General features: G+C 29.9%; 3 protein-coding genes across 4 annotated transcripts; 1 reads left to right on the forward strand and 2 right to left on the reverse strand.

Moving 5' to 3' along the window:
* Positions 1–2378: 2378 nt before the first annotated feature.
* On the reverse strand, positions 2379–8022 carry LOC119670086. Its single transcript, XM_038080207.1, has 4 exons — positions 7848–8022; positions 3438–3596; positions 3279–3366; positions 2379–3165 (listed from the first exon to the last, which is right to left on the reverse strand). Exons 1-4 carry the CDS (start codon positions 8020–8022, stop codon positions 2379–2381), a joined length of 1209 nt encoding a protein of 402 aa, XP_037936135.1.
* Positions 8023–10518: 2496 nt separating this feature from the next.
* Positions 10519–11306, reverse strand: LOC119670004 (50S ribosomal protein L7/L12-like). Of its 2 annotated transcripts, none has more exons than XM_038080080.1 (2): positions 11237–11306; positions 10519–11155 (listed from the first exon to the last, which is right to left on the reverse strand). In XM_038080080.1, the coding sequence occupies exon 2, from the start codon at positions 11130–11132 to the stop codon at positions 10584–10586; it is 549 nt and encodes a 182-aa protein (XP_037936008.1). In that variant the 5' UTR covers positions 11133–11155; positions 11237–11306; the 3' UTR covers positions 10519–10583. The 2 variants fall into 2 exon arrangements, with proteins under 2 accessions (XP_037936008.1, XP_037936009.1); XM_038080081.1 differs by lacking the exon at positions 11237–11306 and adding an exon at positions 11219–11232.
* Positions 11307–11337: 31 nt separating this feature from the next.
* On the forward strand, positions 11338–12605 carry LOC119670003 (telomere length and silencing protein 1 homolog). Its single transcript, XM_038080079.1, has 4 exons — positions 11338–11557; positions 11627–11741; positions 11810–12308; positions 12382–12605. Exons 1-4 carry the CDS (start codon positions 11430–11432, stop codon positions 12525–12527), a joined length of 888 nt encoding a protein of 295 aa, XP_037936007.1. The 5' UTR covers positions 11338–11429; the 3' UTR covers positions 12528–12605.
* The last annotated feature ends 304 nt before the right edge of the window (positions 12606–12909 follow it).

Consider the following 12909-nt stretch of genomic DNA (forward strand, 5'->3'; position numbering starts at 1 on the left):
GATGAATCTTAAAATATTACGAATGTACACACACATTATCTATATTGTCACTATACGATATACTATTATAATATATTTATTTTTATTCTTTCAGATCAAACAATTAGAAGTTGAAATTCAGAATATACTAAACTTACGGAGATGAAACTCTAAACAGTGTTAATGTTGTGAAAAAATCTTTTTAATACCATTTTACTAATCCACTAAGAAAATTTTATACGTCATCGTCATATCATCTTACATTTTTTCTTGACTATTTATTAAACAAAGAAATTGCATTTGACTTTATTAGATACTTTTTATATCATAACTATATGTTTACAAATATATAACAAAGATATATATTATATATTTAAAAGAACTGCCATATATTTTCATATTACTATTAACATTATTACTCTCATAACTAGAGACAAAATTTAGTTCCACAAGTGGCTTTTAATTTAATAATAACTTATGAAGTTATTTACTTAAGTTTTTTTGTTTTTGTATTAAAAAAATATGTGATTAATAAATAAAATCGAATTATTAATTAAAACAGAATTATTATTTATTTTATTTTATTTTAATATTTTATTGTTAGTACTACCTAAATTTCGTATCTACATCTTGTACTCCATTTTTTATGATGAACAAGTGGCAATCACCAAAATATTTTAAACAGTAAATCTTTTGGCTTCCTATAGTGATTTGTAATACTAAGATTCTCGATGAATCTTTGGAGCCACTTATTCAAGTTCTAATAATCTCAATATTTTAAGCAATATCTTTTGATCAATTAAGGTAATTTACTATACCGAGATTCTGGATCTACGCTTTGGAGCTATTTATTTACGATAATTTAATCTTAATCATCGTAATATTTTGAGCAAATAATTCTTCTAAGATAATTTATAATACAGAGATGCTGGGCCTATCTTTGAAACCACTTATTTGCGATAATCACGTTTTAATAATCACAATATCTTAAACAGTAAATCGTTTAGCTCCGAAGATAATATATAATACCGTGACTCTGTGTCTATCTTTTGAGCCGTTTAATTACGATGATCCAGTTCCGATTATCCAAATGTTTTAAATAGTAAATCTTTCAGCTTTCTAAGATAATTTAAAATATCAAGATTCTGGGTCTATATTTTCTATATATAGTATATATATTTTATATAAGCAATAAATATTTTCGCTTCCTAATATAATTTACAATACCGAGATTCTGGGTCTAGCTTTGGAGCCACTTTAAATGCCAACCATCACAAATTTCAGAAAATATATTTTTCACTTTTTTAAGACAATTTGCTACAAGATTTTCTTTACAGGCATTCCCTAATCAGCGTTGCTACAAAAGGCACTGAGGGATTCCACATAATTATTATGAGAGTTCGAATGGTAAGAATCTTAGAGTGGTTAAGACGACTTTAGTCTAAAACTTACAACACAACTCTTTGTTACAATTTACAATCCTTTTCTTATTTCATATTGGATAACTGAAACCAAATCAATTCATGTTAAACTATTCTTCTCCAAGTTATCTCTGGCGTCCCAGGTTATTGCAATCTTATAGGTTCCGGTTTATTGTCGTGCAATATTGCAATTTAGTTTATTGAGAGCATGTCCTACACATCGCCATTTCCTTGTCTAAATTTCTTTTGTTGCGTTAGACTGTATTGGACTGTATTGCAGTCGTACTTTACCATGTTTTACCTTCAAACAAAGTTTCGAACCGGTATTTTTTCTGTTTCTGTTCAAAACAAAAAAATATATCGGTTCGGTTCCGGTTTTCGTTTCGACAAATATATCGATTCTTTTCGATATGGTTCCAGTTCGAAGCCCTACTTTTAAAACAGAAAAATGAATAGCGTACAATGTTGTTTATTCCTCTCGGGTGCTGTAACTACATCTGTACTAAACATGATGACATATATCTGTTAAATTTGTTCTGTCTTCAACTTTCTAAAGTGACAATTCAAGATCTGTTTTCATACATGCCGTTCATCACAGCACGGTCATCACATACCGCTTCTTTTTCTAATAGTGATAACCCTTTATGTTTTCTCTTATTACGTTTGATTAGTGTACTATGTTATATCCATAAGAACGATAGATCGATGTGAGTTACAGTAATATCGTGTGAATAAGAACTTCGTTGATGTAAATTGAGGTTTCACGTTCATGAAATTCAACAAAAATAAACTAAAATTATAATATAATAGTAAACTATATATAAAACCTCATATGGTATATTGTTTTGTTTTTACTACAACTAAATACATACCTACAAATGTGGCAGTTGGATATTTGAATAAAGACTAACTTAAATATAAACACAGTTTAGTTTTAGGAAATAAATATTTTAATATAAAAACTTATTTTCTAGTTTCTTAAATGATTGGACACGCATTTTGTGAATATGATAAATAAAATCCTCTATTTGATATATCCAAATTTTCGTTAGCATCGGTTACCACATACAGAACAAACGGTTTCGTATTACTCGTCGTTTCTACTAAACCTAAACCACAAAATCTGTCACTTGGCAAAACAGCATTATTCTGCAGTGGATTTGGTATTACAATAAAATCAGTGGTACATTCCTGACTTTGTACATCTGCAGTGCCTAATAGCGTAGGATCAATGGCTCCTACATCATTTGTCAATGTGAATGAATACAAATCTGAGCTAACTTGACTCCATGTGATCGAACATTGATTAGCACCCATCCGTATGCAGATACCATAACGATGACTTGCAATCTGTCGTGTACCAGGAACTCCAATTGAATTTAATAAAGAGTTTGGCGCTGAAACATAGTTAAAACTGGACACAGTACCGCTAGTTTCCATATAATATTGTAGGCAACCAGATGGTGCTTGAGTGGCTGAAGCGCATGCTAATTGTGTGATCTGGAATTGCCACTGTCTATTAAAGGTGTAACCCGCTGAACTCGCTAAAGCGATTGTGATTGATGACTGTCCACTAAAATCGACATAAACATGTTGACCAGAATTTTCACCACAGATTGTTGGTACCCTAGAAGCACCACCCGATATTGTCAGGGAATCGGTATTGCACACACCATCTCCACTTGGTGGGGCTAAAGATAAGGCTAAGAAATCAATACGTAGCTGACAAATGCTGCTATCGGTTGGTTGAACCACAATTGAGCACCTAAAAAATAAATTTATATTATATATTATAAATATGTATATAATTTTTAATACTCAACAAATAAAAGTCGAGTTTTTTTTTTATTTTGAACACTATGTTAGAATTGTACCTACCTACCGCCACCACCATAAGTACCCGGATAGCCTGAATTGTAGAAATATGTGTTATTGTTACTTGTCGTAGATCCGCATGTTTTTTGATCTGAAATGTTTTCAGTTAAAATTTATATGTTAGTATATTTTTAAATAATCTGTAAAGGAAATCTTGCTTACATATACAGCATACAGCTTGACTTGTGACCGTACTACAGCTGCCAGCTGCAATACCACCATTGTCGCTACATTCTCCACTCAACATACAAGTCCCATCTAAGTTATTTGATCCTATACATACTTGATTCTCAAAACGACCGATTGTATAAAATGGAAAAACTGAAAATGATGTATAATTGTATTTTTAATAAGTACGAATATAGAAAAATAACTATATCAAATTTTGCACAGTGGATAATTAAGAACCCAGGAAAATCATTAGCAACAAAATTAAAAAATTATTGTTACAAGACCCTTCAAAACGTGTACACACAATGTTTCCTCATTTCAGGGAGTTCAACAAGAACAGTTTTTTTTTACACTTAAATGTTTTTCAAGCGTATAAATCTTATTTTACAGCAACTATGAATATTCATATACATCTATCCAGATTAAATGTATATATAAATTCCTTTAACTCCTAGGAGGAACACAGGGTCACAATAAGTTTTTCTATTCAGAACGGTTATTAGCTAATAGCTTCAATTCTCTCCAACTTTTCTGCATACGTGACACTTTTGGCATCCGTTTGTTTTTACAGGCGTGCGCCGAACTACCCTTTCTTCGGCTATCCATGGAGTTTTACTCGATCGTCACTGTATGGCCTATCCAGTCCCACTTGCGCTTTAATATCTCAATATTGATTGGTGTTTCATTAGTGTTGGTTGATTGGCATGCTTTCGGTATATATACATATATTTAATCCCATTTTAAACAGGCTTTTTATAATAATCTCACTAGAAAATAGTGGATCATCTAAAGCAGTGACAATTCCTCCGGCCTAACTTAAATCAGGTTATGACAAAAATATAAAATGATATGACGGACAAATTTATCAGCTGTGTACACTCTAATTGCTGCGTTTTATTTTGTAGCATTCAATTTTCTCAATGGAAACATATATCTAAAGCCAATTGATCTGTGACTCTATCCTACTGAGGTGACAATGTTTGTGAACATTTGGACTTGCTAGATTTATTATTTTTTTAACACCCTTTCACATTTGCAACCAATTCCAATTCCTGTCTTTTATTTTCATTTTGAAACGTTAAGACTGCCTTCAACATGAAAGACTTAGTCTACTAACTTTCTACCGGTCCCGATTCTTTTCATTAGTGATGATTTCTAGACCGATGACAACAACAATAACATAAAATTAACACAGTATCTCCAAACAATGTATATTTGAGTAATACAGATGGTGCTGCGAACAGAGGTTTTTAAATTAATCTGATATTATTTTATTGATTAAAAAGTGTGATTTTTTATTTTCAAAATATTAAGCTTTTAAAACAAAATTTGTTAATTTCTTTGATAATGAAATAATTGGCAATTAATAATGTTAATAGCCAATAAATTAGCAATTTTTACTACATTGTTAATTCATTCGCTTGGTCGGGTCTTAACGACACATATGGATTATATGTATATGTCCCTCTTGGCTGTACAGCAGGTTGTGTTATTTTCTAGATAACAGATGTATATTAAACTGCTTAAGTGTTTCGTATGATGTATTTATTGATCTCATTTTTAAACTATTTTGTTTTTAGCGCTGCGGTATTCTAATTACTTAACATATCAAGCGCATCTTTCTTCTTGTACACAGAGCCCTTTAAATTCTCTGAGGAGAACAACCAACGCAGTTTTTAATTAGAACAGCATTATAAGCCACAGCTTATAGACATTGCAATCCAGTATTATAATTTTTCATATCTTAAAGTTTCCGTTCTACTCTTTTTGTGTGGTCATCAAAAAAATTCAATTAATTACGGACACTTTTTAAACACAATAACCTTAGCGCTAAGAAAAGCAAGTTTATCTACAGCCAGATAATCAGACCGGTATTTCTTACGGATGTGTTACGTATAGCAAAGCTGACAACTTTACTATTCAGAAGCCATGGTACATCCGCATGAATGGCATGCCGAGAGACCTCAAAATACACCCGCTCAAAAAATTCATAAGGAACAGAGCTCTGAAGCTATACGTGAAAACGGACAGGCTGCACTACATGAGCACTACCTAATCTCAGAGCAATCATTAGTCAGGGGCGGTATGCAGATCTTAGATCAGTCATCGAATATTCAGCGAAGCTTGTGAGGAATACATTAATTAGTGAAAGAGAATAGAGAGACTCTGTATAAACCCCCAGCTAAGTAAGAGTAAAAGTACCCAGTTGCACTAACTCGGAATAACTTCAAAGTTTTATTGTAACTCAGTATTCTTCCATACCTACTTTAATCTATAACTAATAGATAACGAAACTGCAATTCTACTTTATATAAGGTTACGAATTTATTAACAATACTGTATGTTACCAAAAATTTTTTGAATTGTAGTTCAAGATTATGTGGAATAATTTTATGATTCTATTTTTTTGACCTTAATTAAGTTTTAACAATTAATTATATTAGATGTATTAAAAAGCAATCCATTTTCTTCCAATAAATGGCTTTAAGATCGCCGATTCGTATCCCGCGATGTATAACTCCGATCGGGTTAAGTTTAATGATGTTCGAAAGATTTGCCAATAGGGACAAGAATTTTTATGAGAGTGGCATAATTACCTTTAAAATAGCAATAAGATATTATGTAATAAGATAAAATGACGCATATTTGACCTAAATCGGATCATTCTAACTATAATAAATAAGCCTTTAGTTTTATGCAAAAATAATGGAGTCTTTTTACTATACGTATTATATAGTAGTTTCATAATAGTTCAGTAGTACTTCATGGATAATGATAAATGTTTTTTGTTCAAGAGGTATTGACTCTTAAATGCTCCAATAAACCAATATAAAATTCATTTGTTAAATGTGCTTTCTCGATTAAATGCGACATTAACGATATTACTTATCGTTGGTTAATTATGAGATAAATATGTTATGATTATTCTCAATTATATTTTCTAAGTCCCTCTTTATGTTCTTTTACTTTTTCTAATATATTCATATTTTTATTCTGATTGATTATTTCACAAAAATCTGTGTAAAATAGTGAAATCGAAATGTCTCTTAAAAAACGCGGATCAAGTCGTAAATAGTGAAATCGAAATCTCTCTTAAAGAACGTGGACCAAGTCGTGATCTCGGGGTAAAAAATAACAACATATTTAACTAAACATTAATATATTTTTATAAAATAGTGAAATTGAAATCTCTCTTAAAGAACGCGGATCAAGTCGTAAATAGTGAAATCGAAATCTCTCTCGAAGAACATGGATTAAGTCGTGATCTCGGGGTGAAAAATAACAATGTATTTAACTAAAGAATTATATATTTTTATAAAATAGTGAAATTGAAATCTCTCTTAAAGAACGTGGATGAAGTCGTAAATAGTGAAGTCGAAATCTCTCTCGAAGAACATGGATTAAGTCCTGATCTCGGGATGAAAAATAACAACATATTTAACTAAACATTAATATATTTTTATAAAATAGTGAAATTGAAATCTCTCTTAAAGAACGTGGATTAAGTCGTAAATAGTGAAATCGAAATCTCTCTCGAAGAACGTGGATTAAGTCGTGATCTCGGGGTTAAAAATAACAACGTATTTAAATAAAGATTAATATATTTTTATAAATTGAAGCAATTAGTGAGTGATAAAATGTCGTTTTAAGTAAACACATAATATTAAAGACAAATGAAAGATAAAAATCGAAAATGCTTTGCAGAACAAACAAAAAACAAAAACTATCGGAGAACTTAACATGAGTAACCTAAATTTGACTAATAATAATCTGTTGCATGGACTTAATCAAGAGTTGACCCAGAACTGGTGTATAATTAGTGCAACGTTGGATATGTTATTAGCACCTCACGTTAAATGAAATGTTAAGCACGCACCTTTTCAGTTTTTTTTTTGTTTTAAATATTAATTTATTAACTTATATATTGATAGAAACGAATATTGGAATTTTAAGATACATTGATAAAGATACACTTCAGTTAGAGTAGAACGTTAGGAAAGAAAATATATGTGTTTAAATTTTGCGGGTCCTTAAGTTGTGTTTTTAGAAATTATATTTTTATATAATAACTTCTATTATATAAAAACAAATTTAATATAATATATAAAAATAAAATTCGTAAAACACGATCTAAATCCCGGCAAAATTTAAACACGTAAGTATTGAGGTCGACACTAATATAAATATATATATATAGTTAATTACGTTAATCAAGTATTATAAATAAATAATTGGTGAACAGATAGAGAAAGTGGTATTATGCACGATTATAGTTCAATTAAAACAATTATTAATTACTGTTAATGAATAGGTCTTTATCACTCTTAACCTTTTGAAGAGGTTATGAAGGATTAATTTAAATATTTTTGTTAAGTTTTGTTAGCACACACACATACTCACATCTAGGAGTTCTCGAAAAAGAACGACTGAGAACCGATGTAGTATTGGAGAACACAGATGAGTTTTGCGTCTCCGTTTGATATAGGGAAGAAGCAGTATAATCAACTGCATCCTTACCAACCACATAACCGACTATGCCTAAAGTAATTAGGCCAGCTAACACCGAAAATGTCATATCCATTATTATTAATATTTTTAACAATATTTATTCTGTATTTTAATAATATATATAGCAAAAAATTTTGATTTTGCCGCCTTTTTATTTACACAAATATTTTTTATTAATGTAACTTGAACGGCAGATAACAATTTTTAATACAAAATCTATTTAAACTGCTCTACTTCACGGTTCTACGGTTTCACTGTGACTAACTACCGTTAAGCCTTTAAACTTGCATTTGAACTCACTTGGTCATATTCTGACAATACGTTCCTTCTCAGAAGAGAGTTAAGTAAATAGACTTCGTTTGGAGTGAAATAATACAAATGAAATACATTGTATGTTAAATGTGTTAATTGAAAATGATCGATTCTGTGGATACATCTTCACTGTAAGTTATTAATTGTACACGTTGAAAATACACACTACACCACCGCACCATCTACCTAGCTGTCTACGTACCACCTACCTATGGAAGTGTCTTCGTTGATGGTTCTGATACGTAACAGTAGTAGTGACATAGATGATGGATCATGCATCGGTCATTGATCGTTGGTATTTCTGTATTTAGACCACTAAGTTTTTATTAACCAGACATTTTTCTTTTTTTCTTCTTCTTTTACTTACAACTAATATTTTGTATATAAATATATATATATATATTGTTTTATTTTTTTGTTAAATATTTACTTAAAATATTGTTTAGGCGCGCGTGGTTTTCTTAGATATCAGAAAATTGTTTGTATTTTCGGTTTTAAGATTATCCATTAAAAAAAGTGAAAGAAAGAATAGCAAATAGATTCACTTACGATATCACAAAACCATGACATGATTATTATAACATTTATATGAATTAAATATAATCATAACATACATTTTTTCTAATGAAGGTCTTGTATAAGTTTCAACTAAGAGAGAAAGTTTGCGAAAAATATGTAAAATATGTTGATTTAATAATAATAATTTAAATTATGAAAAAGAAAAAAAATGTATGAACTGGAAAGAATATTTAAGTGATTGATGATTTTTCAAGTGATTATGTCTTCTTGGATTAAGCTAAATATATTTACTAATAACATAAAAAAATTGTTTAAAAATTGCTGAGCAATTATCTGTCACCAGATTAATAAAAGAGTAGACGTAAGTACGAACCCGTCTTCCAGGAAAACCGACTAACATAGGCCCCAAGGACTAGGACCATTGTAATAACAGAATCATTCTTAATATATAATAATATACCATAGTAAATCATAATTATACTAAAGTAATATAGTAAATCATTATTAATTTAAAGTAATATAGTAAATCATTATTAATATATTTATAATTAATTGGAAATTATAAAATCTTGGCCAGGGAAAACCCTGGCAGCCTGTATTTTTAATACATTTAAATATCAAAAGTATATTTTTAATAGTAATTCTTTTTAATTGACCGGTAGATATTTCAAAAGATGTTAATTCGAATAGAATCAAAAGAAAGCAATCGTTAAGTATATGATCTATGGATGGATTATTAATATATATATGAGAAGTTATTAGAAAAAAAACTAATTAAAAATGTATACTAAAAATCTTTACATACATATAAAATGTATACATTGTATTTATTATAAATTTTTGAATATAATATTAACAATTTATGGATGGGAGTTCGTCTTAGTTTTATATTTGTGATATCCAGTAATTTTCATATAAGTCATTGTGTCTCAACCCAAAACGTATTGTGAACCGGAAAAATAGGCAATGTGTTTTACAAGAATCGGTAATATAATCAAAGATCGGTAATCCTCTGGGATCTATAAAGCAGATCACACATGGGCTAGTATGTGAATAGTTGATGGTCGTTTGAGGGTAGAAGGATAGAAGGGATGGGTGGGGTGCAAAGATCAGTAACAATATCTTCAAAACAAAAAAAATTATATCGTTAAAGGCGAAATATTTGAAGGACTGATGGCGTTAACGGCTTGAACTGGCAGTTCAAAATGTGGATACAAACTGAATAATATATTGTTATTAATACATTTAGAAGTAATAATGGATTCATAATTTTTAATATAAAATTGATAAGAATTTAATTAATAAATAATTAAATTAATAATTTCTTATTGTTGTAACCCACAGGGGGATCTGCTTGTGAAAACCCTTTGGGGAAGTTGAACGGCATTTGGTCGTTGAGATTGACGAGTGGCTCCGGGACGTAGATGCGGCCATTCCTGAGATCATAATAGTTTCTTCATCACACTTTATGTCACAATGTAATACCAGATATAGACTTCAAAGATACTATTTTAAAGTACAATAGCAAGTTTGAAATAATTTTTATCATTATATTTAGTTCATGTTCATTTAAAACCTATGTATTTTTTAAGGAATACTACATTTAATAAAAATTTTTTGAAATAAATTATTGTCGTGACATGATAACAAAAAGGTTTATAGAGGCTAACATATCAGCTTATTGGTTTAACTAAAAATAAATAATAAATCTCAACTTAAATATTTTAAATTTTATTACCTTTTTATTGTAGTAAACAATTTTAATAACAGTAAATAGTATTAAGGAAAATAAAAGCTTTATTCAATTTCAATAACAGCTCCAGCCTTAGTTAATGCTTCTTTTAGTTTCTCTGCTTCTTCTTTGGGTATATCTTCTTTGACAATTGTTGGTGCACTTTCAACGAATTTCTTAGCCTGCACCAAATTCATGCCTTCCACAAGATTTTTAATTTCCTTAATTAGCGCAACTTTTTGTTTATCATCAAATTTCATTAGTTTGACTTTAAATGCGGTTTGTACTTTTTTTGGTGCAGCCTCTTCATCGTCATCAGCAGCTGCTGAGCGTGCAGGTCCCGCTGCCATTTGTGGTACAAATGCTGTCTCAGGTAAATTTAGTTTTTTCTTTAACAACGAACTTAATTCAGATACTTCTAATAAATTTAATCCTGCAATACTATTCACTATGCTATCCAATTTTGGGTTCGGCGGTTTTGCGCTACCCTCCGGTACTGGTATAGTTATGTTAGCTCCACTAGCAGCAGGCGCCGCGGCTGCTTCAGCTGAATACATGCGGCTAACACCTTTATTTGGTTTAATTTGACGTAATAAAACGCGTGTAAAGTTCATTTTGTATTAGTTTTAGTATGAATCTATTAATTAAAGAAATATATTAATTAATTTTTATTTAAAAACATTAACTTTAATTATAATACATAATGCAACACACTTGCCTGTTTTGTCTAAAAGGTTATGTAAAAATTATGACAGCTGTAAAAGTGCTACCAACTCTAATGTTATTGACTTGATGACAGCTAAAATAAAACAGCTGATTTTGATATTGTTTACAAGACCATCTTGTTGATAAAATAGCAAACAAGCATCAGGAAATTTGTACTATTTAACGCACATAAATATTTCATAATTATGTCTGAAGAAATCGCTTTGGATGCTGATAACGTAAACGCAGATACAAATAAAGTTGTATTTAAAAAGAAATCGAAAAAAAATTTAAGGCAAAGGCGACAATCTGAAGAGGATGATGAAACGGAATCGTCAGTACAATTAAAACATGTAATAATTCAATATTCACATATTTACAATAAATTCTCTTAATTTTATAGAGCAACTTTGGGAGAAATCAAAGAACGTCAAAAATTGCGACAGCGTCCAAATGGTGTAAGCGTTGTTGGTTTAGCTTTAGGTAAAAAACTAGCACCTGAAGAAGAAATTAATATTGTATGTTGAAAATTAAATCTATATTGTATAATGTATTAAAAATAATACAAAATCTATTATTTTTATAGAAAGATCCATTTAGTGCTAAAAATGGTGGACTAGTAAATATGCAAGCACTTAAGTCTGGCAAAGTAAAAGAGAGTGATGATGCATACGATGTTGGCATTGGTACACAATTCTCTGCTGAAACTAATAAACGAGATGAGGATGAAGAAATGATGAAATATATTGAACAAGAATTACAGAAGCGTAAGGGCCTGAAAAAGTCTAACGCAGAAGCAGATGAAAGTGATCCAAACAAGTATTTAACTCCGGAAGAGGCGGCACTTTATGCATTACCTGACCATTTACGACAATCTTCAGCAAATCGTTCCGAAGAAATGTTATCAAATCAAATGTTAAATGGTATTCCAGAAGTCGATTTAGGTATTGATGCTAAAATTAAAAATATTGAAGCCACCGAAGAAGCCAAACAGAAAATGCTACGGGATCAGAGAAATAAAAAAGATGGTCCCTCTCAATTTGTGCCCACAAATATGGCAGTTAACTTTATGCAGCATAATCGATGTGAGTAAAGATTATTTTAGTGTTTAATAATTGTGTAATTAATTGTTTAATTATTTATTTATAAAAATTGCAGTTAATATTGAGGAAAATACTGAGCAGAAAAAACGAAAAATTGATCATGAGCAACAACAACGTAATAATGTTGGTCCCAATAACGTTAAACGGGCCACTGATGATTACCACTATGACAAATTTAAGAAGCAGTTTAGGCGTTATTAAATGGACGCACATTTTTCTTTTTATATATTTTTTATATTAATAATTGATGTAACTTTGATATTCGTAAACATTAAAATATAATTTATTTTTACTGATATTCAACACATGTAAGTCTTGACTAGATTAGAGGGTAATTGATGGAGAGTATACAAATAAATTATAATACCACTTCTTATAGTTAATAAGATATCATTTTTATTTACTCTATAGATTAATTAGAAAATCTACAATTCGTTTCCCCAATTAAATGCTTAAAAATTATAGATTCGTTATAGATCTATAGATTCGTTAATTCATTATCCCAGTTAAACTCTTAAAAAATATAATTGAAGTAGAAAAAGTATGTGTTGTGAATATTTTCTTATAGTTTCTGAAGTTTTAA

This window comes from Teleopsis dalmanni, chromosome 1 (assembly GCF_002237135.1).
Source record: "Teleopsis dalmanni isolate 2A chromosome 1, ASM223713v2, whole genome shotgun sequence".
Classification (NCBI taxonomy): Eukaryota; Metazoa; Arthropoda; class Insecta; order Diptera; family Diopsidae; genus Teleopsis; species Teleopsis dalmanni.

What these genes read in the sequence shown, in the direction of transcription:
- LOC119670086 (XM_038080207.1), bottom strand. Translation starts at nt 8,022, where the DNA reads ATGACATTTTCGGTGTTAGCTGGCCTAATTACTTTAGGCATAGTCGGT. An exon ending in TCAAGCTGTATGCTGTATAT is followed by an intron (nt 3,367 to 3,437) that starts GTAAGCAAGATT and finishes AAAACATTTCAG; the next exon opens with ATCAAAAAACATGCGGATCT. An exon ending in ACTTATGGTGGTGGCGGTAG is followed by an intron (nt 3,166 to 3,278) that starts GTAGGTACAATT and finishes TTTATTTTTTAG; the next exon opens with GTGCTCAATTGTGGTTCAAC.
- LOC119670004 (XM_038080080.1), bottom strand. Translation starts at nt 11,132, where the DNA reads ATGAACTTTACACGCGTTTTATTACGTCAAATTAAACCAAATAAAGGT.
- LOC119670003 (XM_038080079.1), top strand. Translation starts at nt 11,430, where the DNA reads ATGTCTGAAGAAATCGCTTTGGATGCTGATAACGTAAACGCAGATACA. An exon ending in GAGGATGATGAAACGGAATC is followed by an intron (nt 11,558 to 11,626) that starts GTCAGTACAATT and finishes TTAATTTTATAG; the next exon opens with AGCAACTTTGGGAGAAATCA. An exon ending in CTGAAGAAGAAATTAATATT is followed by an intron (nt 11,742 to 11,809) that starts GTATGTTGAAAA and finishes TTATTTTTATAG; the next exon opens with AAAGATCCATTTAGTGCTAA.